This window comes from Atractosteus spatula, chromosome 6, assembly GCF_055471065.1.
Source record: "Atractosteus spatula isolate fAtrSpa1 chromosome 6, fAtrSpa1.hap1, whole genome shotgun sequence".
NCBI classification, from domain to species: domain Eukaryota; kingdom Metazoa; phylum Chordata; class Actinopteri; order Semionotiformes; family Lepisosteidae; genus Atractosteus; species Atractosteus spatula.
Genome location: NC_142711.1, coordinates 7318030 through 7341748, shown reverse-complemented (window position 1 = coordinate 7341748; position 23719 = coordinate 7318030). Strand labels below are relative to the sequence as shown.

General features: G+C 39.3%; 1 protein-coding gene across 2 annotated transcripts in view; it reads right to left on the bottom strand.

The window, feature by feature from the left end:
• Nucleotides 1–17631, bottom strand: part of ube2wb (ubiquitin conjugating enzyme E2 Wb) — a 37398-nt gene extending 19767 nt beyond the window's left edge. The window contains exons 1-2 of one of the 2 annotated variants that reach the window (XM_088919245.1): nucleotides 17468–17631; nucleotides 10174–10265 (exon numbers count right to left, since the gene is read on the bottom strand). In XM_088919245.1, the coding sequence (XP_088775371.1) occupies nucleotides 10174–10265; nucleotides 17468–17482 (107 nt within the window). In that variant the 5' untranslated portion in view covers nucleotides 17483–17631. Of the gene's footprint in view, nucleotides 1–10173; nucleotides 10266–14116; nucleotides 14136–17467 lie in introns of those variants that run through there. The other variant, XM_088919246.1, reaches the window with a different exon arrangement.
• Between the last annotated feature and the right edge of the window lie 6088 nt (nucleotides 17632–23719).

The following is a 23719-nucleotide window of genomic DNA, read 5'->3' as shown; positions in this document are numbered from 1 at the left end:
TGTAAACTGAATAAAGGTGTTTCATACCTCTTTTTTGTTAAGGGATAGCACCCATCCTTTGAAGCAGTGGACATCTTTTGTCTCAGAGGTGTGAATACCTGGCCTTACACCAATCACACTGCATCCACTAAATTAACAGGAACTATCAGGCAATTTTGTGAGATAAAAGATACCGGACTGAAAGAGGCCCATAACCTAAAACAGTTGTGCAGTCTACTGGAATTCCTTTGTAAATCTAAGGTATGCAGTGGGTTCGCTGTCATCTCTCCCTTCCACACAGGAATGTCGAGCAGTGCCGGCTCATGAAAAATAAGTGGAACTCGATGGGAAGAAAAATGCGCACGGCTCTTAAAAAGCAGGCTGCAGGCTGTCTGAAGGGTGGAGGCCGCTGCTGATCATAGCTGTAAACCTTCAGCTTGTTAGCCAACTGGAGTACTCCTTTTTCAGCTTGGAAAGGGTCTTTGAGACCACGTCTGCTACACTGCTTTCATTAAATTCTTTATGGACTATAACCGTTGGTCTTTCAAAGTTAAAAGCTCCATGAACTTGCATGCATTCTCTGCCGAGACGTTTGTCTGGGATTCTGAACATACTTGCCACCAACTTCCTGTAGCATATTTGTCTGCCTGGACGGTGTCTGGATGCTTTTTTGAGTGATGAGGACAGGATGTCCCTATCGGGTAAACGTATCGGGGGAGAGAATGCAACTGCTGCAGATGAGGTGAATTTCATCCGTCATCATTCTGTGGAGTCCATTAGAAAATTCCTTCAGGTACATGGCATTGTCCGAGATAAACGCAGCTACCTTGTTGAATTCTACTTCAGAGCTCGTAATTCTACTTCAGGCCTTCACTAAAGCCTGTTCTGCTGCCAGAAAAAATAACACTCCTTTACAAAAAACCTTCAGACCATTCTCTTTCCAGGAACCGACTACAAACAAAATGTCTCAAATATATTAGTCCCATGCATCTTATCCTGTCGATGACAGCCAACACAGAATTACATTCTGTAACAGCCGTTTTAAAAAACTAGATGTGCAACACAATCTCTCGAAAATCAAGAAATTTATTTAATCTCGGGAGATTACTTGCACTTTGAATGGTTTTTTGTCCAAGTATTCCCATAGTTTCAGATTGCTGATCTTCTCTAATGGTATGCTGGCAGCGGTGTAAGTCTCTGAACCTCTCTCGGTTCATCGCTGGAGTATTGTCGTAAATCTCACTTGCTTGTGAGATTGGCTGTCACAAGCCTCAGCTATAATCTTGCTCAATATGCGATTCAGATGCAATGTGGCATTCAATTGTTTTTTCTTGTCAAATCCAGAATAATGCTAAAAGGTGAATGGAATAATGTAATCGCCATTTGCTGTTTTGCAAGACACCTGAAGGGAACTGTTTGACAAACCTGGGGTAAAATATTGTTTTCCCTTTGTCCACCATCTTTATTGTATTAACTTTATGCATGGGATGCATAGCTAGTTGATGCAACCAAAATCAATTGATTAATGGGAAGCATAGCATTTCATTTGTTTTTACACTACACGTGCAGTCATCTGTGAAAAATAAAAATGATATTGTCTATTTAAGTTTGATATGGAAGTGCAATTTCATGGACATAAATTTTTGTGACTTCCACACTGAGTAGCTCCTTATTGATGACACCCCAGTTTACAGACTACATCAAATACTAGTTTTTGCACTCACAGGTGTCTGCCAAGCATAAACATATAGTTGCAACAGAACCTTAAAGGGAACTCTGACATGACTGAGGTTATGCCCATAGGCTTCCAACAACAGCTTTGCAAAACTTGTGAGCTCAGTGTTGCTCAGGTTGCCGAAATCAAACCTCAAGTGAATGGGGTGAGACATTTTGGTGAACTTTTGACCGTCGTTTGAAGTACATATGATCACCAGAGTTATCTTTCTTTGCTCAATCATTGCTCACTTAAGATCTCCATCATACTGGAAAACTATTTACAATGCACTGCACCCTAATACCGTTCAATCCCAGAAGCTAAGCAAGGGTGGGACGGGTCAGTACCGCCATGGAAGACCTACAAGGAAACCAGGTTGCTGCTTCAACTGGTGCAGCAGGACCACTAGGTGGGTCACGTCCCTATGGATGGCAATATAAACACTGTAGGACGTGCCATCCTTCACATGGTACATTCAAAACTACATTAAAAAGAGGCTCTCACTACTTAGTAAATAGCACATGGAACTTTTCAAAAGACAAGGTTGCTAAACCTGCTGGTGTGCTGAATAAATTCCACTCAGGACTTAGTAGGCATTCCCAACGGTCCCTCTTAATCAGGTAGGGAAACCTACTTGAACCATAATGCAGTGGGACAGCCAGTGGTGCATATGTACTAAAGCTTGGTCCATTATCGGTGGATGATGTGCATCCCTTCCTTAATAATGAAAAGTGTTACATATATGCAAATTCTGAAATATCTAATTAATAAAGGCACATATTACCTGTGTATATTCTAAGGTAGTAAACAGGACTCAGTATGTCCAGAATTGCTCTGCATGTGTGGTAACTAAAGGTTCAGTGCATTAGAATATAACACTGGTGTTATGGAAATTCAAGTGTTTAGCAGGGAAACGCAAGTGGATTGAGGATGGGTTCTTAAATAGAAAACAGAGGGTACAGATTGGAAGTGAATACACCAAAGTGACAAACAATGAAGTCCCACAGGGATCTGCTGCTCTTAAAGGTTTAGATTCTGGTATAGTTCATAAACTAGTAACATTTGCAGAGGATACCAAAACAGGAGGATTAGTCAACACTGTAGAAGCAGCCAGTGAAATTAAAAAAAAAGATCAAATCCACGAGCAGGCAAACACATGGAAGATGAAGTTTAGACTAGTGGAGGGTTTTGCATGCAGATAGTTTCCCAATTTGTATTTTGGTTTTTAGTGAGCTAGGAGGGGATACTTATGTAAAAGACTTGGGTGTTCACAATGACATCATGTATGGCCTCTAAACAACGTGGGGAAAATAATTAAAAAGGCAAATAACTGCCAGAACATGCAGTAAAAGCATAAAACTGAAAACAAGGGATGTAGAAAATGTGTCTTACACACTAGGTAAGGCCTCATTTAAAATACTGTGTACAGTTTTGGAATTCATAGAAAAGATATTGCTGCTGTGGATACAGTCCAGAGAAGAACAACCAGATACTTTCCAGGGTTCTGTTCTACAAAACCAAACCTTTTCGGTCTAAAGGCTACAAAGGAACCTGATACAAGTATCAGTACAAATCCTCAAAGGCACTGACAGTCAACACGCTGGATTTCTTCAGAAGGAACGGGAACAGGGAAACACGAAAGAGCAAGCAGAAGCCGATATCCTGGATTCTTTCAAGAAATGCCTGGATGAGATCACCAAATCAATTAGCTACTAGCTACCAAACAGGCTACATGGGCTAAATGGTCTCCTTTTGTTTGTAAATTTTACATTTTAACTTCTGTTCTGGATCCCAGTGAAACTTCAATCTTCTCCTCTTCACACATGCCGTAAGGATTTACACCCTAGTATACATAGCAGCTTTTACCCTAAATTCTACAACCAGGCTCTACAAACTGGACAACAATACCTAGCCTGTGAAACTCATCAATTAAAGAACACTCTCGACAGTTAAAAACTCGATTAAAAGACTTTTTTTCACTAAAACCTCTAATCTGTAATTGATCATTGAATTTTTCTCTTGGTATCACAAAGTGGATTAGTTGTGTATTTGCCTCCCACTTCTTTTTACTTCTGTTGTGCAGTGTGTGCTATTCTACAGTGCTTTAGGATGAAAAGTGCACATAAAAATGATTACATTGTAAATTAAGTTGCAGTATACAAGAGTTCTGGCTGCCCAGATATAATGAGGACCAGATGACACAGACAATTAAATCTGGGATGAAACCACAGAAGTGAGTTTTAGTGGAGGTGGCAAGATGAAGATTTCCTTCCTTATTTAAGCACAAAAACATGTCTTGAATTCCTAACAAAAAATTAACTGTGGTAGGTAACATGAAACATTATGTTATGTTTAACATTAGCACAACATGAAACATCTACACTTATTAAGAAAACAATTCTAGTCATTCTTTCACAGACTTACCTACCTAAAGATAAGGATGCGTTATGGCAGTTATGCGCCAACTAATAAGCACAGTCCCACATTTTGATCCCAAAGTTTTATCATGTTTTAAACCAAATGTGGTTAGTTTCTGCACCACTTCTTGCTAATAGTATGGGTACCACTCCAGGGGTGAGCAACATATAATGAAGAGAGCTTTTACTTCTGGGTAAAGCAATAAAATGCAGAAAAAGAACCTGGCTCACTAATTGTTACAGTACCAAAACACTGAACCTACCTGCAGCATCCCTAAAGCTAAACAACCAAGTTGCTGCATTAATTCAACCTACAGTAACATTTCTTCAGGTATTAATAACATTCATTTCCATTTGGAAAAGCAGAACAAACATTAAGAACCTGTTAAAATTGCTTTTGTCTTCTCTCTGTGCACACAAAGAAAGCTAAAAAAACAAACAAATGGAACATAATACATTAACTGTGCATATGACTGCAGTGGTGGAAGTAAAACTATTAGTTGAAAAGGTGCCATTGCAAAGTATATCACAGTAAGCAAGTCCTTCAAATGCAGGGATAAGAAACGTCTCACTTATTCTGGACCAGGTAGAATGTTGTGATTTTTACTTCTCTGTATGACATTAACTAGAAAAACAGAACAAATGAAGTCCATCTACATCCTTAATGCACAGTATAGTGTACTTAATATACCAAACTGTGTATTTACTGTAAATTTACAGGAAGGTTTTTGGACGTTACAGGTGTTCGTATCACATGAAGTTTTCACATAGACTATTCATCTGGCTGTTGGCTGGTCATTTCCAAACCACGAGGGCTCAAGCAGCAGTGCATCACACAAAACTACATGCTACTAAACTCCATGGAAACACTGATGGAAATGTAACTAATTTCCTTCACAGTTCTACCCACAGAGGTTTTTAATTCTTGACACGGAAACTGTGAAGCATACTGCACGCGGTATATAAATACATGTACACAAATTACAGGATTAATTTGCATTTCAGACAGATCATTTTTAATCTGCAATCTTTGGAGCAATTCGCAGAGCCCTAAACAGCTGGATGATGGGTGCTGCTCTCGACAAGCTTGATCGCCCACCCTGTTTTGTAGCAGATTAGTGACTTGCCCGTTAGGCTTTGCTTATTAAAGTCACAAAGAAAACCTCTGCGGGTAAACAAACAGGAGTCCTGTGATAATTTCCAGATACAGGAAAATGTCTCCTGTAGCTCCAGACAAAAGTTCAGCCAATCTTAGCAGGAAAATGAATTACGTGAAAGATCACATTAACAGGACAGAGCTATGGACCTGTGGATAAACTGGATAATGATCTTACAGTATTTTAGACTTCTCTTTAAGGTCTTAGGAACTATACTATATCCTCCCCAGAACAACCAGGCTAATAATTTAGAAATAATAGAAACAAACCAAGAGTAAACCTTTAATCAAGACGTGAGGTCTGCTTGTTCTTCTTTATGCTTTAATCTTGAAGCTGGCATTGTACAGGCACCTTTTGGAAACAACTAGCCTCAGAAACTAGTTAATAAACAGATTAATGGGCATATTGTGACTTTTTTTTTGGACAAGGGTGCTGTTCTCATTGCAAATATCATGTTCTCCTGTTAAGCCAAGAAAATGTCGTGGACATATACTGGTAGGATGGATTTATACTGGTAATGGATAAAATTAGCCCTGATGCGAGTGTGTGCGTGTTTGTGAGCCCTGCGGTGGACTGACGTCCCTTACAGGGGATAACCAGTCTCACACACACTACTTGCTGGGACTGGCTCCAGATCCCCAGTGAACATGTATTGGATAAAGCAGTTACACAACATCCAGATACAAAAATGTCTTCTGTAGCTCCAGATAACAGTAAGGCCAATCTTAACAGGGATGTATGTGAAAGATCACATTAACAGGATGGGAAAATAACTACAGTGACTTCTATAAGCTAAATTAATTATTGCAACCTTATGACGAGTCACAGGATAAGTACTGAACTCCTGGTAAAGAAATATCTAGTACACAATAAAGCAGGACATTTCCAGTCATCTCCCAGCTCCATCTTAAAATTAATCTAAGCTGCTCAATTGTGCAGCAATATAAAATGGTCTGTCAAATTTCTCAACATATGCAAACAGATTCTGGCTCAAAATGATTTGAACATTCTAAAGATTGCTCTAACAATACTGGATACAGACACTTAATTTGTGCAAAAATCCAGTCAACTTTAATTAGCTGAAAATGTAATTTCCTCAGGTAATTAACTTTCAAAGCGATGGCGCTTACTACCAAGACTTAAAATTAATTATATTTTATCAGGGACATCTAATGGTATTACACACTAAGGACTGGTTTCATAGATCCCAATCCGCACTAACTTGGACTTGCTGAAATTCTCTCTAGGAAGTCCCAGGTTAATGCTAATGAGGGCCCAAGAACCTACTGCTAGGCTACAACTCAAAATGTGAATAATTTTCATTTTATAGACCTGCAATCTTAATAAGGAAATAAAAAGTTAGAAAATTCTTACCCATCTTTTTTCTTTAACTAATGTTTCCAAACCAGCACTTTCAATCACACGTTACCCACATGCGACAGACAAGATTATAGAAACAACTGCTAAAAGCTTCTGAAGAGTGGTCATGGGAACAGTCCGAAACCTCCCTCACAGCGTTGAGCACAGTTTCAGCTAGAGAAAGGTCTTCTAGCACCTAATTCACGCATGAGGAGGGTCAGGTCTCAATCCTTCACATATCACAACAACATGAATCTTCACATTTTCCCAATTCTTTTCAGATTTAAACTTAAAACTCGCCCTTTTATTAGGGCCTATGCCAGATTGCCTTACAGTTTATACTATAAGCTCTTGGTTTACTTTTATACTTATTATTGTATTTTTTTTTCCTCTCCTCCTTATTTTTCACTATGTACAGCACCCCATGCATTTGGGAAAGTTATTTGCATAATAATATTAATACAAATATTAAGTTATTTATAATCTACAGCTCTGACTTAAAAGCAGTTTTACTGCTAGGGCTGCCAGTGTGTCCCTGTTCTAGTTTTCGTTCCACTCCAAACTTTAGTCAACTGTTCGCTTAATTGGTCTACATTACTACTGTTTCCAACTAGCTCTGGATTTTTTGAGGATTATATACATCTTTCACTGGGGCCCTCCAGTACAGGTTGGGTACTGTAAGTTACATATAATCAAGAGTGAATAAAAGTGTTTTAAAGTTTTATAAACACAGTCTGGGAGTGTCCACATAGTCACCTGGCACTATAGAGAGCACCGATGCCTGAAGTTTCTAACCTTCTTATCAATGTCAACTGTCTATTTAGTGACCAAGGACAAAAATACATTCAACTGGTATCATTTCAGACTCGTGTGCTTGTAAATTGACACCTCAAAATTGCAAATCCCTGACAGCAATGCCAGCAGGCTTTCTATTAATTAATATGCAAATTACCAACACTTCTATTATAACATACAATTAGAACAAGAGGGTGTACTAATTTGTTTTCAGCGCAATAAAGCCTCGGCCTTTAGGGGACGAGAACTGGCTGCCACTGCTCTTGTCCCACAGACATCCGAATACTTTCAGTGACTCGTTCTAGTGTATCAGACTGTGTTTAGCAAATGCATATGGGAATACCGTAGGTTTTGCTAATCCTTTCTACTATTAGAATAAATAAACATGAAAAAAATATTACCCTCCCCCGACAATAACATGAAGCATTTAATCATTCTCCAATACAGTTGAGTAACATATACTGAATGTCATCATAGTTCTTCAAGCCTTAATAATCCATAGAGAACACTGTTGTTCTAATGTCCTATATGTTAAATGTGTTGTATTCAGTTGTTAAAGATACATCCATTATCATCACTCCAAAAGTCAGTTTTCAGTTTATTCACCCCTGTATAACTTTAACAAAAGGTTGTTGTTGTTGTTGTTGTTGTTGTTGTTTTTTCCTGGGGTTATAAGCAACGCTGGATTGTGTAAGGCAGACTTGAGAGTACTCATTCACTGGTGAAGCCATTCCTTACTTCACCACCACTTCAGCTATACAGACGATGTAGGGATGGGATTCGCAGTCCAACTGAAGTTTTGTATGCAGTTTATTCAGATGATCAACGAGAGCAGAAACAAAACTGTAAACTACAATCATTTAATCATTTTCAAGTATTTTTTTTATTCCAAGAACAGCCCCAGCTAACCTCACGTTACCATAAACGTCAAGACAAGGGCAGGAACAGAATATATAAATACACAAAGGAAATGTGCTGCCTGCCTTAATCTGGACGATTTCTTAATAGGCTGATGGAGCAGATTTCTTAACAATGGAGCAGATCTGAGGTACATCATTTAGGTGGGAGCTGTACTTCAGCAGTAGATGAAGTCAATTCACTCTTACATACAGAGCACCCTTCTGGATAAAAATTACTATGTAAATTCAAGAAATTACTAATACGGTACAACTGGAGAATGAGGGGAAAAGGGCTAATTTTTAAATAAAAATGCCTTCAACTACAGCTGCTTTTACTTTAATTTTATAGGCTTTTAGCCTACAAAACATACAGTAAATCAGCCTATTCTAACTGTGGAAAAAAATTAAAATTAGAAAGATTAATACTGCTGGTGCAACCGATTCAGAAAAGGGAGGACAGCTTTTTACTGGCCTGGGCAAAGCAGTGTTAACGGTCTTTCTGGTCCGCTTTGGTTCTGAAGGAGTTCACCTTTAAAAGCATCTTCAGTGAGACCAGAGGGCATCTCCCTCATATCATCCACACAAAAGGCAATTACCTATAGACATCTTTCCTGCTGGAAAGCAGGAAGATGGGTGGAATTCCAAAAGACAACCAAGAAATCATTTTTACTTAACAAAACCCACCCCATCCCTACATGCATTAAATCCTTCAGCATCTGCCTCCTCTGCTTTTCTCTGGTCATGTTTGCTCAAAGACAGTCAGGGGACTGAAGAACATACTTAAAATTTTGAAATTGAATGCGTGTAGAGGGTCACGACAGGCACTGAAATTCCATTTCAAGGAAGTGAGGACCATTACTCCAGGTGGATTTCCCAGCTCCCAAGATACAGTTGGTATATGACAACACCATTTGATCAGTCAGAAACAAATGGTTCCAATGAGGGAGTGAGGCCCAACATCAGCTTTCTTTTTTAACCTCCAAAGCTTCATAGTGCAAGTCCTGCCATTACAAAACGCCTTTGTTTCCACATACTGAACACCTGTTACAGGTTCATTTTCATTTAATTTAACAGGACAGGAGGTTCCAACATGTAGTTGAGTCTGGCAGTTAGTCCTTTGTTCATCTTGGGTACATTATTTAGCAGGCAAAGTATATATTACTCATATGAATTACGGTAATACACAGATTCAACAAAGATTTTTTAAATGTATTTTTGTTCTTTAGTTTTAAACTGAATCGATTAAGGAATGGAAGTGTTTGCTTCACCAGATCAGTCAGACTGATAACAGCATACAGAAGCATACAGAACATTAGCAAGAGTAGATCATGTGCATTTTACTCACACAGCCTTGGATTAAGCTCTCTTATCAGAAGCTACATCCAAAAAAAAAAAGATATAAAACATGTTCACATTTAATTACATGTTTTTTTATTTTATTACATAGCTTTACTATTTTATAGTATTATATAAATTGTTACAGAGGTTGATAAATGCACTGGAGTCTCAATGTTTGGTTCATTCATTCAAAATATTGTCAATCTATGCACACAAGACATGAGAGATTTCATAGCATAACACACAAAGGGAAGTCAGCATCCAAGTTAAGCTCTGACCTTTTTTTATTGCTAGAGAAAAAACAGAATGAATGATTTTGGCAATTCAAACCCTCAAGCAAAACATGACCACATGCCAGGTGGGAAAAATTTACTTTCTCAGATCAGGAAAGATGCTGCATGAGCTACTAGTGATGTTCTCTTCAAATAATACAAATAGCACCAAAAATAATACCAAACCCTTCACAGCAGCCCTTCAGGAAAGGTGTTCAATAACAACCCTGTCGGTATACTTACTGCGTTATTGTATTCTGTACACTCTTCTCATTCAACGTCATTCCAGGGGGCGGATCATTTTGCAAAGCTAATAGTTCCTTCTGTAGCCTTTTCTATAAGCAAAGAAAAATAAGTGTTTTTAATTTAACAGTCACTACGTGTTCAGCAAACAGATACAATCTGAGGCAAATAGGAAAGCCCTCAGATTACAGTAAGCACCGTAACATATAAAACACCACAGAACATTCACAGAAGCAATGTTTTACAGATTACATTTCTGAAATTTGTAGAGGTTTTTATTGTTCCCCCCTTCTCCATGACTACAAAAGGAATAATACAAAAAGGATTTGTGAATACATTTTTCAAGCAAATAGATTCTGTTAGTATAAATTCTATATTTCCTTCTGAAATTTCTCATTTGCATTACACTATAACTGGGTTCTTCGTGTGACATCTTCGTGTGACATCATAATAATGTAGTAAATTTTCACCTATTACCGATGTCTCATTATTTTGAGAATTTATCACTATGTACTTCTTAACAAACACCCATTAAAGTGATCAAAGTAAAGAAATTGATGAGTTGAAGGAACGAAGAGAATACTGTAGTTAGGTCCTTGTTTTTAAGACAAAAAGAAACAGAGCAATTTTAATAAAAAGGCTAATTTACAACATCATTTTGAGCACATTTTTCTTGCTCTTTTGAAAACATTTAAGAAGGTAGGTGGTTCTGAATGCACCTTGACAAATTCGGGACAATTCTGCACGTGTACAAATTCATTTCAGAAAAGGGCCATTCTTACAGGTTTTACATCCAAAGACTAAAAAAGTCTGACAAATAAAGATGTGTAGGAGGCAGACCGAGACTGGTGACAGAAAGATAGCTAGATATTAGCTAGACCCACACTTCCAAAGCTAGAGACATACTATAAGTCTTAAATGATTCATTGATTGTTAGTGTCATCACATCAATTAGATTGGACACCAGAGTGAATCTAATGCCAATCAATGCTGACTTTGAGTAGTCCGCCAAGTGTTTTTGATTAAGTTGTCAGAAGCAATAAGATGGAAGCGAGATAATAATGCTAAATTGATTTTGACAATGAAATGACTAGGATTAATTTAATTCTAGGTCTTAATAAGAACAGTTCTACAGTGGCAGATAAAATGTTGCTATGCCTTGGCTTTGGTCGCAAGAGTCTCTGAATGGCATCCCTAAACACCAGCATTGTGAATCTCGTAATGTACAGTTATTGAGACTGGCTCATGTAGGTGTAGATTCAGTTCTGTGGTAATTTTGAGGCCGTTTTGTGAATTTCAGCAAGTATCCTTGTCAGCGAAAAGAGACATGTGACCATGATCCCCCTTCCTGATGCTGTCTTCCCTTGTTTGGTCTACACCATCATGACTTTCGACACGGTTTCCCTGCTGCCATTTCTGTGACTAATTCACCTGCAATTAAGGCAACAATTATTGGAACTCCTTCAAAGTTGGTTATGGCTATCATGTTGCTTTAGAAACTCACATATATGCTTTAAAATCAATGCTTTAATTTTGCAGCAGAAACATATTGGTAATTAGAAATGAAATTATTGAGAATCCTTTTTAACTGTGATTAAGTTACTTCACAACAGGAGTGACTTTTCATTGGGCATTCCCATTATTTTGTTCACCCCCCATGATGTACATAACACTTAGATCAGATATGTAAAGTAACAGCTATGTGAAAAACCAAACATATCCTGAAATGTTAAATCCAGAAGCAAAGCCAATACCAGAGAGCTGGCTATTGCTGTATGAAACCTGCAGTTTAAAGACAAAAGATGCTGCTCCTCCAGAAACATTCCAGGGCTTAAAGCAATGTCCTCCACTGATAGGAGTGAAGGAACTAAACCTTTTTACTCTTTAACAGAGAGCTTTACAAGGGTACATGATTTAAGTACTCAGAATCCCCAAAGGCAACACAGGGTACTTCTTCAGAATGAACAGTGAAACACATATAAAAGGACACAACTGGAAACTACATGGAAGTTCAATCAAACCCAGAACAGGAAGTACTTCTTTACCCATGTGGGAGTGTGGAACAAGCTGATATCCTGGCTTCCTTCAAGCTGGATGAGATCCTCGGTTCTATTAACTACTATTTACAGAACAGGCAAAATGGTTTGCATGACCTCCTCTTAAGTTTGCAGCCCTTCTTAAGTTCTTATATTCCTGTATATATATTCGTATATCAAAGTTTTTTTTCTTCTAAATTCAATTCTACACTGTTAGAAAGTGGACCAAACAAAATCATACTATAAGTTTATCACAGGAAATACTAAACACACCCATCCCTCAGTTTACAAAAATGGTTTACGAATTTTTGCTGTAATGAAAAATATTGTTAATATGTTTTCATGGTAACAAGAGATTTTTGCTTCAGCAAAGGAGGGTCCTGTGTAGCGCAATGGAAGACACTATGCTCATAAGGAGACCTCCCACAACACACAAGTCTTCAGTATGTCTTTTTTCACTACTGTACTAAAAGGGTAATTATCATAAGAGAAGGTTCTTATTTTGATGATTCAGTACTCTGTTACAGTAAAAACAAGATAAGCTGGGTGATTGTCCCGACCACAGGAACAAACTGAAAGGTTTAACAAGTACAGGGAATGTTTTAGGTTTACAAATTTCCACTTTAAGAACAGTTTTCAAGGACAAACAAATTACTTCTGTAAAAAGAGGGAAGGGAGTAGTCAACTTTTACCTATATCAACATTTATTCAAAAGATTTAATTTAATGTCTTAGAACAAATGTTCACAATCTTACGGGTTCTGCATTTAGGGTAAAATTATAATTAAGACATGCTAAATTTAAATTTAAGCATTTACAGGTAACTTTATATCATTGTTTTTTATAGCTCAGTAAGTATGCAGTATATCTAAAACATGGATTATTGTTCGCCCCTTACAATTACTGACCCTGTGTAATTTTGAAACAATGAGAATTTGTTCTAAACCAAGTGTTTAGTTTAATTAATGACACTTTTTGCAATTGCTTATGCAGGTGACATCTCCATACAAGACCTTTTCTCTTCACCCACAGGACACAGATAGGATAGATCATGCAGCGGCAACCTGAGATTGCCTTCCTGGCTCCGTATGCAAGTCTTAAAGGTCAAGAGAACAAAAGTGCAGTTTGCAGTGTTTTTTGTTTCAATGCTTGGCGCTCGTTTTTCATTCATGCCCTTCAAAAACACACCATCGTATCTCTCGATTGTTCCACTCTCTCCCGGACAAGGAGAGAAACCTGTTCAGCTAAGACTTCCCACACAGTTGCTGCCTGCAGTTGAAATCATTGTGTTCATTTTACCTCTCTTAAATGACACTGAGATGTATAAATGCAGTATTCCATATATCTACTGGAATCTAAATCAAAACAGTTATGCATCTGTTCCACAAACAAGAAAGAAAAGATGAGATGCCTCCTTCCACAGAAGCATGACATCTCAGATTTTGTCCTACAGAGCACAGACAGGGACACCCTGACTAGCAGCTATGATTAACATACACTAAAACGGCCACTTTGATGACTCACACAGCTAGGGCACAACCTGCACCACAGTACAATTCTCATAAACCAAGAGTCTTCAAGGTACCAAATCCTGCATATAAAAAAAAATACTCAACACTAACAAATCCACTTCCATTTTAATGTTTAATATTCCTTTCAGTCTTCATCCCAAGTCTGACTTGCACATGTTCATTTTATTCTGCTAGGGCACTGTCTCTCTGGACCTTAAACTACATTAAATTTAACGCTACAGTAATCTTCTATTTATAACACAATGGCCAACAGATCCTGAAGCACCAATGAGAGAATTACTGTAAGGGGTGGGGGAGGTTTAGAGAAGCTTACATAAAGTGTAAGTTATACAATAACAAGCTAAGTAGTAAAACAAAAAAAGAATGTTATAAATACTTAGACCAGGGGTGCCCAGTCCTGAAGAAATGGTGTGCCTGCAAGTTTTCAAGCTCTCTTTAAAACACCAGCACAAACATCAGGGAGATACCGCTCAACTGGACCTGTTAAGGCAGGAACGAGCTGATCAACATGGTAAGAGCCAACCTGGAATGAATACCCACAGGTCAACTGGCCCTTCAGGAGTAAAGCTGACTGTTTAAAAACATACAACTAGGTTCTAGGAGGCCGGTGGTTTGCCTGCAGGTATTCCAAGTTTCTATAAAGTAGCAGGACAGGACAAGACAAGTGGGGAGAAGTTGTTGGGCTGGCTCATCTGAGACAAGAATGAGCTAATGCAGGTTGTTAAAAACCTAGCTGGACTGAACACCTGCCCTCCAGGTGTCGGCAGTGAAAGACCAGTCAGTGCCAGTCCAGGTGCTCGAAGGCTAAAGCACATCAAAAATGACTGGCTGATAAGTGAGGAAGTAAGGAGAGCAATTCCACACTTCCTCATTCACCCTGGCAGTACAGGGGGGACAGCCGTGAGCATTCACAAAGAGAAACAACTGGAAATTCTATACTGCGTGGGTAGAAAGCTGAAAACAATGAAAAACACAATGGTCATTCAGACAACCGCCTGAAGATATTATTAACAGCAAGACTGCAACGTGAAGGCAGAAGGCAGAGCTGTTTTATTCCAGAACAGTGGACATAAAGCAGAAAGCTTTGGCAAGCTTTTGCAAAACAAAAAAAGGCAAGAAAAACTAATTTTCTAACTAGTGACTGAAAAAGTCAAATGAGTTCCCCCCCCCATCTCAGGGTTCCAGGTCCACACAGGGCTTACATGGTCTAAAGTTTTCTAACAACTCACCAAACAGGAGTTATAGGAATAATTGTTTTTCATTAAAAGAAGGAGGGCATGCAGAAAGGAAAAACTTATCAAGTGGGAGAAAAAAAGAAAAGATCTGAAATACTCTATAAAGCTCACATATTCGGATAAATGCTTTTAAAAACAGAACTATTCCGAAAAAATCAGGGATCAACATAAGACCTTAGGAGTCACAATCAGCCTTACAGTAGCTCCTACTGATTGCCTGAATTATTTAGAATATTTTCTTTTAGAGTAGGACTAATCCAAGACAAATTTTTGAAAGGTGTCTCTTGTCAAATTTGTTGATTACATTAAAGCTCCAAGGCTCCCAGTAATAACTATGACAACTATAAATAGCTTCTGACCTGGGCGCTGTAGTACATGCATTTCAGATCTTGGTGAATTTTGATGCAACACTGCTGGAGTATAAGGTGTCTTCCCCCAAAGGAACTCATCCACTGTATGCAAGATATGAATCAATACATTTCCAAGGTGAAGTCATAAGTCTGGTTCACCTTCTTCAGATACAAGAGGAGCAAAACGCATTGTACGGTGTTACAAGAATTTTCCAGGCAAAAACACTTTAAAAATCGACTGAGACCGTAATGTATACGATCCATCACAGATGTGCGATTATCGTGTTTTAGCTTGACTGTGTTTGCACAGTACTTGCATCACTATCCAGTTTGTCCCTATTGTTTTTTACCCTATTGTATCCTTATCAAACCCCAACAGAATCAAAGCTGCACTCATCACACTAGCCTTACTGTCATACGTTTGTTTTTACCTTATTGTATCTCCTTGACGGACGGATCCCTGTACTTAGTCATAATGCAAACTCTAGAGATTCTGCAAATCACCCTGGATGAGGGCACCTGCCAACCAAACAAATTAGAAGTGTCGGCGATTGGAGTCGCATTTATTCCGGGTTCCCAACTGGAAAGATAAGTTTCAGAACAAAAACAGCAGTAAAAATGACAAAGAGATGCCGCATCTAACTACAAGTAAAAAGAAAAAGCAAATTCCTCCTGGCTTTTTGTAAACATGGGTTACACTTACAAAACAAGGCTGCAAGAATGATTTTACTAGTCTCTAACAGAATGTACTCACATCTTCAGAAAAGCACAGCGATTGTGACAGTATGAAATTAGAAATGGCAACTGTCTAACAGCTGATCCAAGCCACCCTGGTTAAAAATATAGTGCAGGACTGACAATTTCGAAACAGCTTCTTCTAATCTATGATATTGAGACATCCTTGCTGAAAGAATACTAGACCAGTCCAGTTATATAAGCTATTAGCAACCAGTTTTAACTGTGCATACTGACTTTTCTCTATCAAAGACCTCAAAACCTCCCTAATCAAAAATGTGTGGAAGATGACACCAACAGTATGGTGAGGAGGAGTGGGGGGCATTATTTTCGTAGGCTAGTAGGAATCTGGATCTATATGAGTCAGTACTGAGTGCAGCGGTCGTGGAAGTCCGTCTCCGACTAAAAGCATGTGTCTGTGCGTGACAGCACTTCCAAACACAAGGAGGCAGACAACGTTAGGTGCTCTGTGGTCCGAGCGATCTTAATCACTAAAAGCCTAGCAACGAAAAAAAGGGGCCTCTCTGAATACAGCACCCGTGACAACACCACAGAAAACTTCTGCGAAGAAGGTCATTGTGACGGATTTTTTTTAAATAAACACACGGCGTTTACGGCGCCAGAGACATCATGAGGAATAAACTCATTATTCCAAATGCAGGAGCGCCGGGAGCACTTATTTGTCCCGTTGCTGGGGTTGATACAAGGGCCAGAGTTACCCCTGGAAAAAAAAAAAACACCACCACCTTCACCCCCATTCAAGAACCATCTGCCGTATCGAATATTTTACGACCACCGCTCATCACTAATTTCTCGAAATCAGAAATCCCTCAAAAGCGTCGAACGACACCCCCAGCTAGAACATCGACAAAACTCAAATGCACACTTGTTTTGTTTGTTGGTCTCTTTTGGGAGACAAATGCACTGTAAAGCAAGAGCCGCCTACGTCGTTATTCCTCTTCAGTCGTCTCCTTGCAGAAACTCCAGGAAACATCCTGGTTTCTACTTTGAAGATTCCCCTTAGTCGTTGTTATGTTTCTTTTTTTTTTTGGCCAAAAAAAAAAAAGAACAGCACACACTTTAACACACGTCCACACATCTCCGATGACTAACTGGACACCACGTCCCGATCTCCAGGTACCGCCGCGATCACCTGTGCGAGCACACAGCCCCGCCGCTCCAGCTAGGTGATACACCAACACGGGCTGCAGGCAGCCAGCCGCCTCTCGCCGCACTTCCAAGCCTCCCCCGGCCGCCACTTCCTACTCTGCCGACTCCCAGGCTGGCAGAGACCACCGCCGGGCACCCGCCTGCCTCCGCCGCGTCGGGTGTCGGAGGCAGGCGGGCGAGAAGGAAAAAGTGGACCCAAACTACACCGAGCGGCTCCGGCTCCCGTTGGACACTCACCTGCATGGACGCCATGTTGGAAACCCCCTGCACCAGAGCGAGAGACGCAGGCTGAGCTTTACGTCAGGGCGTCACGTGGACCGGGGGCAGTCCTGTGTGTACAAAACAAGGACACCGGGCCGGGCGTGAGGCAGCTGGGGTCTTAGGTCTAATACTGTGTCCCGTCTGGGAGGGACTGGGAAGGAAACACAGAGAGGGGAGGTCGTTCCAGGCAGGGGCGGACGTTATTATTTGTGTATAGTAAGGGATACACCAAAAGAAAAACCGAAACACACGAATGACTTACACTTTTGCTGATCAGCAAAATGAAACCTGATTTTCAGAATTCGTATTTCATTTCATTACACTCTCCGGTGTCGATGTGTTTGGACGCAGGTGACGCCTGATAGTTCTACTGAAAATCCTGAAGTGAAAGGGTAGTGATCCCATTTGTCTTATGCAGAATACCAAAAAGGAAGATAAAAGAGTGGGTAGGTTTTTACTGACGTTTGATCTTTTACTCCCGTGGAACTATCCAAGGTAAACAGGAAAGCCTCGTTAAAAATCTGGAGCAAAGCAAGATAATACTTTTTGCTTAGGTGCTATTTGCTGTGTCTGTTCTGTGCGAAATCATGGGTTGTCTTGACTTTAATCCTAATTCAGGGAAGTGATGAGTAATAAGCAACCAGAGAGCAGCTTGTAGTCTCACATGGGGAAGAAAATAGTTACCACAAAAGCAGAAAAATAGTTGCCACATGCTACAAAAAAAATCATGAAACTATGTGCAAGTCTTATGTTGATTTGCTTTTCAACTGCACTGGCAAAAATAAATGATGGTTCACAAAGCTCAGAGGCCAGATACCTGTAGTGTGCACAACTGTAATTGCCAATAAGGAAATAGCCTACATTCTGAAAAAGACTTGCAGCCAAATGGTAGCTAAACGTTTTCTGTCGCAAATTTTTAAAAAGCTAATTGGGCAGCACATTCACATGGTGACTTGTGCTACTGCCTCAGAACTCTATGGTCCTAGGTTTGATTCCAGTTAGAGGTGTCTGTCTGTGGAGAGTTTACATGTTGTCCCTGTGTTTGCATGGCTTTTCCCTGGTTACACTCCCCCTCCAAGGGATCCAATTTAGGCTAGACCAATTTCTCCAGATTGTCCTTGCTCAGGCCTTAATCCTAAACAAGTAGGATTCCTCTGCCAGCTGTGGGATTTGAACCAGCAACCTTCTAGCCATAGGCACAGATCCTTAGCCACAGTGCCACCCCTATTACCACACCTGAAGAAGGTGCCACAGCCAAAATGTTGTGTTTCTTTTCTTCTCTTTTCAGCATGGAATAAACCTTTATTTGTTCCTTTGCAGCCAATGTATGCTGATGCAGCTACCTACAGTACTTGAACTAAGATATATTATGTTAAGTAAATGAAAGATTGGATCATAACTTGAAAAGTCCACAGGTATCTAAACTTATGTTAAATATCCATGGTTAAAAGTCTTCAGACCGAAACTACACTACAGTTCAGCAGTTTCAGCACTGTCTTGGTTCAAGACAAGGAATAAATGTCATGGACAGTCAAATGCATACCGATAGAGTTGTATTAAAGAAAAGGACATAAAAACGAAAACTGTGTTGTACAGCATTCTGTACTAGGGGTTGTCGTAGCTGAGGAAAGTTCCAGAAACATAGCAGAAAGCTTTTCACAGACTGATTGAGAGGGTTACAGAACAAGACAGTCTACCTTCAGGAATCTTGTCTCAGCCTCCTGTTTGAATTTGGTTTTATCAGTAGTATCTGAAAGTAGGTTGGCTTGGAATTGGGAGAAAAGGAATTATGGGTGGGGTACAATAAATGCTTTTAAAAACCTTTTAGATGCTGTCTTACCTCATGGATGATGTACCGATACTAAGAAGAATCTTTGCAAATCTCCTTATACATTGAATAGATTTACATTTGTTGGGTATTGCAAACACACCTTATCACAAAGAAAACAGATTACATTGCTGAATGCCATTTTCCTTAGCCAGTTACTTTATTTATAATAATTGGTCATTCAGGTAGATGGATGTTTGCCCATTATGCTTTCCGACATGTAGGAGCAACAACATCCTGTTGTTGTTACTGTAACATTAGTTTTTTTACAGGCCAGGGTTGTTAGCCTTGTGCCCAACCTCAAGGATGGAGGACCTGGCACCCAACATGGTACACAAACCCACTACCCTGAGATAATGAGTCTCATGCTCTACCAACAGAACTAGTCAGGGCTTCATTCAGGTAGGAGGCTATTCTAAATATATTTTATGAAACATAACTTTATATGATTCAGAATGGATTTGTTCCTTAAACTCAATGCAGTCCTCCTGACCATCTAATTAGGGAAACAAGATTTTATTGTGTCAGGTCAATGTTACTGATTAAAATTTCAGTTGCACTGGGTACTATTCAATAATAGCTTAATATGTAAGATCTGTTTCTTATATACCATACACATACACCTACATATACACTTAGAATAAGTGAACTGAACAATCATCTTTTTTTATCGAGGGCAGCATTTTTACATTATTATTTATATTATAAGATATTTTGTTTCAATTAAAACTTGAACCTTGATTTTGTGTTGCCTTCAGTTGTGAATTAACTGAAATGCCTTTGAAATGCATGTTCTCACAATACGTGGAATGAGACTTGTCAAACTTGAACTGACCACATTGTGAAGGTGAAAGTACCAGTAATTCCAGAAGTACAGCCGTTGTTTGAAAAGTATGAAGCGTCTTCAGGTCCTCAGCATTTCCCTCTCTCCCACATACCTGAAGCAGGCTTGTCATTCTTTCTACTTTTCTGTGTGCAGTTCAACTAGATTTATTCCAGTGCTGGAATCATGTTTTGTTACAGGTGGAAGAACTGCTCCATGGCTCAGATAAATAATGCTCCCTTAAAATCTGCATGCAAGTGTCTCATTACCTGTCTCTTGTTCTCTACAACCACCATCTTTGTCCTTTAGTGTAAAACTATTTCACAAGCTCCAAACCCACATATATAAAACACCTTTTCTGACCACCCCATCATCTCATATAGCCGACCACCTAATCTGTGTAACCTTCTTGTTCACCGCTCCCTTGACCACCCTCAACAATCATCCACACCAGGCACTTTCCCCTGCACTCTCTCCCAGCTTTTGTTCTCCTGCTACATTACCTTTGCTTACTGCCCTGTCTTTCTCACACCTGAAGAAGGCTCCACGGCCGAAATGTTGTGTTTTCTTTCTTCTCTTTTCAATCATGGAATAAACCTATTACTTGTTCTTATATAAAACACCATCCTTATCAGTTGATCTAGAACAAAACAACTCTTTTTTTTCTGATGGTTTGAATTATCCTGGCCATTACTTTTCAGTTTTGCCAACTATTCATACTAGTCCAGAAGGTATGAACCCAGTGGCATAATAACAACACCCCTTTAACAAGCCAGTGTGTGCATGAGGGCTATTTCTGCTAATCCAAATCATAATAACCTTAAAAGGACATATGAAACTGCTAATACTGAGAGTTTCTGGCTGCGGCCCAATCCTGCATGAGAAAGCACAGCTCAATGGAATTCATACTGGATTTCATTGAGGAAACAGAGCACCACTTGATAGAGAAGGCTATATTTTATCATTATGTATGATGCTGCATCATTGTCCCATACACATGCTTATACATTTACATAAACTACTCCTTATATGAATTTCATAAGTGTCTAAATGAGCATTTAATGTATTTTCATCATTATCTACCCATTGTCTATAGCTGCTTCATCCAGAGGGCTGCAGTGTGGCAGAGCCCACTGATGTAGATACAGGGGGCACAGTAGGTCATCATCGGTCACTGGACTCACATAGAGGGAGTGTTTAGACACATCAAATGACATAGTCAGCATGTCTTTGAAAAGCAGCTTGAAGAAACCCCACTTTCACCATTGATGAAAGTTAAAAGCTTCTCATGCCACAGCATTTTAAAATAATTTAATGGACACTGAGAAGTAGAAAGAAAAATCACAGTTTTAACTGTTGAGTCTTCTCTGGGTGTCCACCTCTCTGGCACCCTTGCCCTCCTCTCTTATTAAACTCATGTCTTGTCTCTTCACAGCAAGTTTACCCAAGACCAGACCCTCCAACCACCTCCGATTCCTCTAAGGACACTGTCTCGGCATCCTCACGCTGAAACATTTCCCGAAGAAGCTCCACAGCCGAAACAATCCTTTTTGCTTTTCAGTGTTACAGTTCCACCTGCTCTTTTGTAGCCAACACATGCTGACACAGCTCCCCACTCAAACTGCCAAGAATATAAATACATTTATAGATGCCTTTAAAATAAATTAAAATTCAATGGACAGGTACTATCTAATATCTGCATTAGACATCTATCATATGTGGGATGGAGCCCACTCTGAGTTTAATTTAATTGATAGGTCAGTTGTACCCACTACTGAACTGACAATACCACTGGTATCTAATGTAAACACCAAGAAATTATATTTTTATGATAAAACTCTCTATTGTAAAGACACATTTTTTTTTAGTTTTAGACTTCATACGTAACACTTCCTCCTATCACACGTCCTGAATGAAGTGGCATGTAACGTGTACGGATTTTCCAAGCTTCTGCTCTCTGTGTTATGTCTGAAGAAGGGTTTTCGTCCTGACTAAAATCACTCTGGGCTGAAAAGTGAACTTTTCAAAGGCGACCGACTGACCTTTAGAGAATTCCAAACTCGGCACTAAACAGCAGGATTCCAGTGGCAAGACGCAGGCAGTATCTGACCAGAAGAAATGAAATCCCACATCCACTGACATGTTTGGAATTTGTGGACGGCAGTGGGTTAAGGTTTGAATTGATCTGATGAGGGCCTTAGTCCGCCTGTATAAGGAGTGGATGTAAATTGTCAGCTTTGTGAATTTCCATTCAGACAAACACATGCCTGATCGTGCACAATAGGAGCTTTCACTTTTGGGAAATGGAACTTTGGAAGTTGCTGCGCAGACTCCACTTGTTAAGATGCTGGGGTGGTATGTGCAGGAAAGAGCTAACGATGTCATTCTACAGAGCTTATAGTGATGGCATTCAGGATTCAGTGCAACTTTCATTCCTCGGTTCCTTTTTATTTTGGGGTAAATTAAGCACTGTTTGACTACGAATGTATGTGGAGGGTCTGAAAGCAACTCTAATAATTTTTGCCTCTCCGAGGAAAATTCAGAAATGTATAGACAATTGCGTATATTATAACCTGACATTTCAGCAGTGTGATCCTCATGTCAGGCCTTTAATATGAAATGCAAAGACTAATTAAATGCCTATAGATGCTTTTGTATGTTTCTTGCTACTACATTACCTTTTGCATGATTTAATCATTTCTATTACTGTCGTCCAGCTGACATAGAGGTCTTATCAAGTAATTAGATGACCTGCGATACTGTACTAAGCACTGCAAAATTTGAATTTCCACCAATCCTTTTTTGGAATCCACGAATGGGTAAGAAAATATATCTTGTATTTTGTATATTTATTAAAAAGTTAAAGAGGATTATCATGTACTCACTGCTTTTGCAGTACAATTATCACTACATTATTATTGCAGTATTCTGTAATATCTTTGGAAATATTTCAAACTCACATCCAAGTACTTGTATTGCCAATAGTGATACAATTGAACCACAAGAAATGCTGAACATGATTAAGATTTTTGACATCTAGTTATTAGACAATTTAAAAAAATATAACGAAACAAATATTATATGTAAAAAAACAGCAATAAGTCTAATTAACCCTCACTGCAGTAATGAGTATCAGAACTATAATGCAACAGGTGAGCAAATGTGCTAGAGTCAAAAAACGGGTGTGATTCTTTTAGGAGAGGGAACTGTTCCAAATAAAATAAGTAAATTAATCACCTTTTTGGAAACGGACAGAAATGGGTAATTGGTCCTCTGTTGTGCGTAATAAAGTGATTCACTCATGAAAATCTAATTATCTTAGAAGGAGAGAACTTTTCTCTGGTATTTGCAGACCTTTTAGGTCAAATCACAGCCTTGCAGCAGCCCCTACTGGCCATTCTTATTGAGCTAAACGCTGACCACAGATAAGAAAGCTGTCACTGTGGGCCTCCGCATGTTTACTGCGATAAACCACTGAAAAACTGCTGGGGTTCTAAAAATAATGCTTTGCAGTGCTGAGCTGCCACGGCCCTTGCATTTAGTTTCTTGGAACACAGCTACAATACTTCTGTTTCCA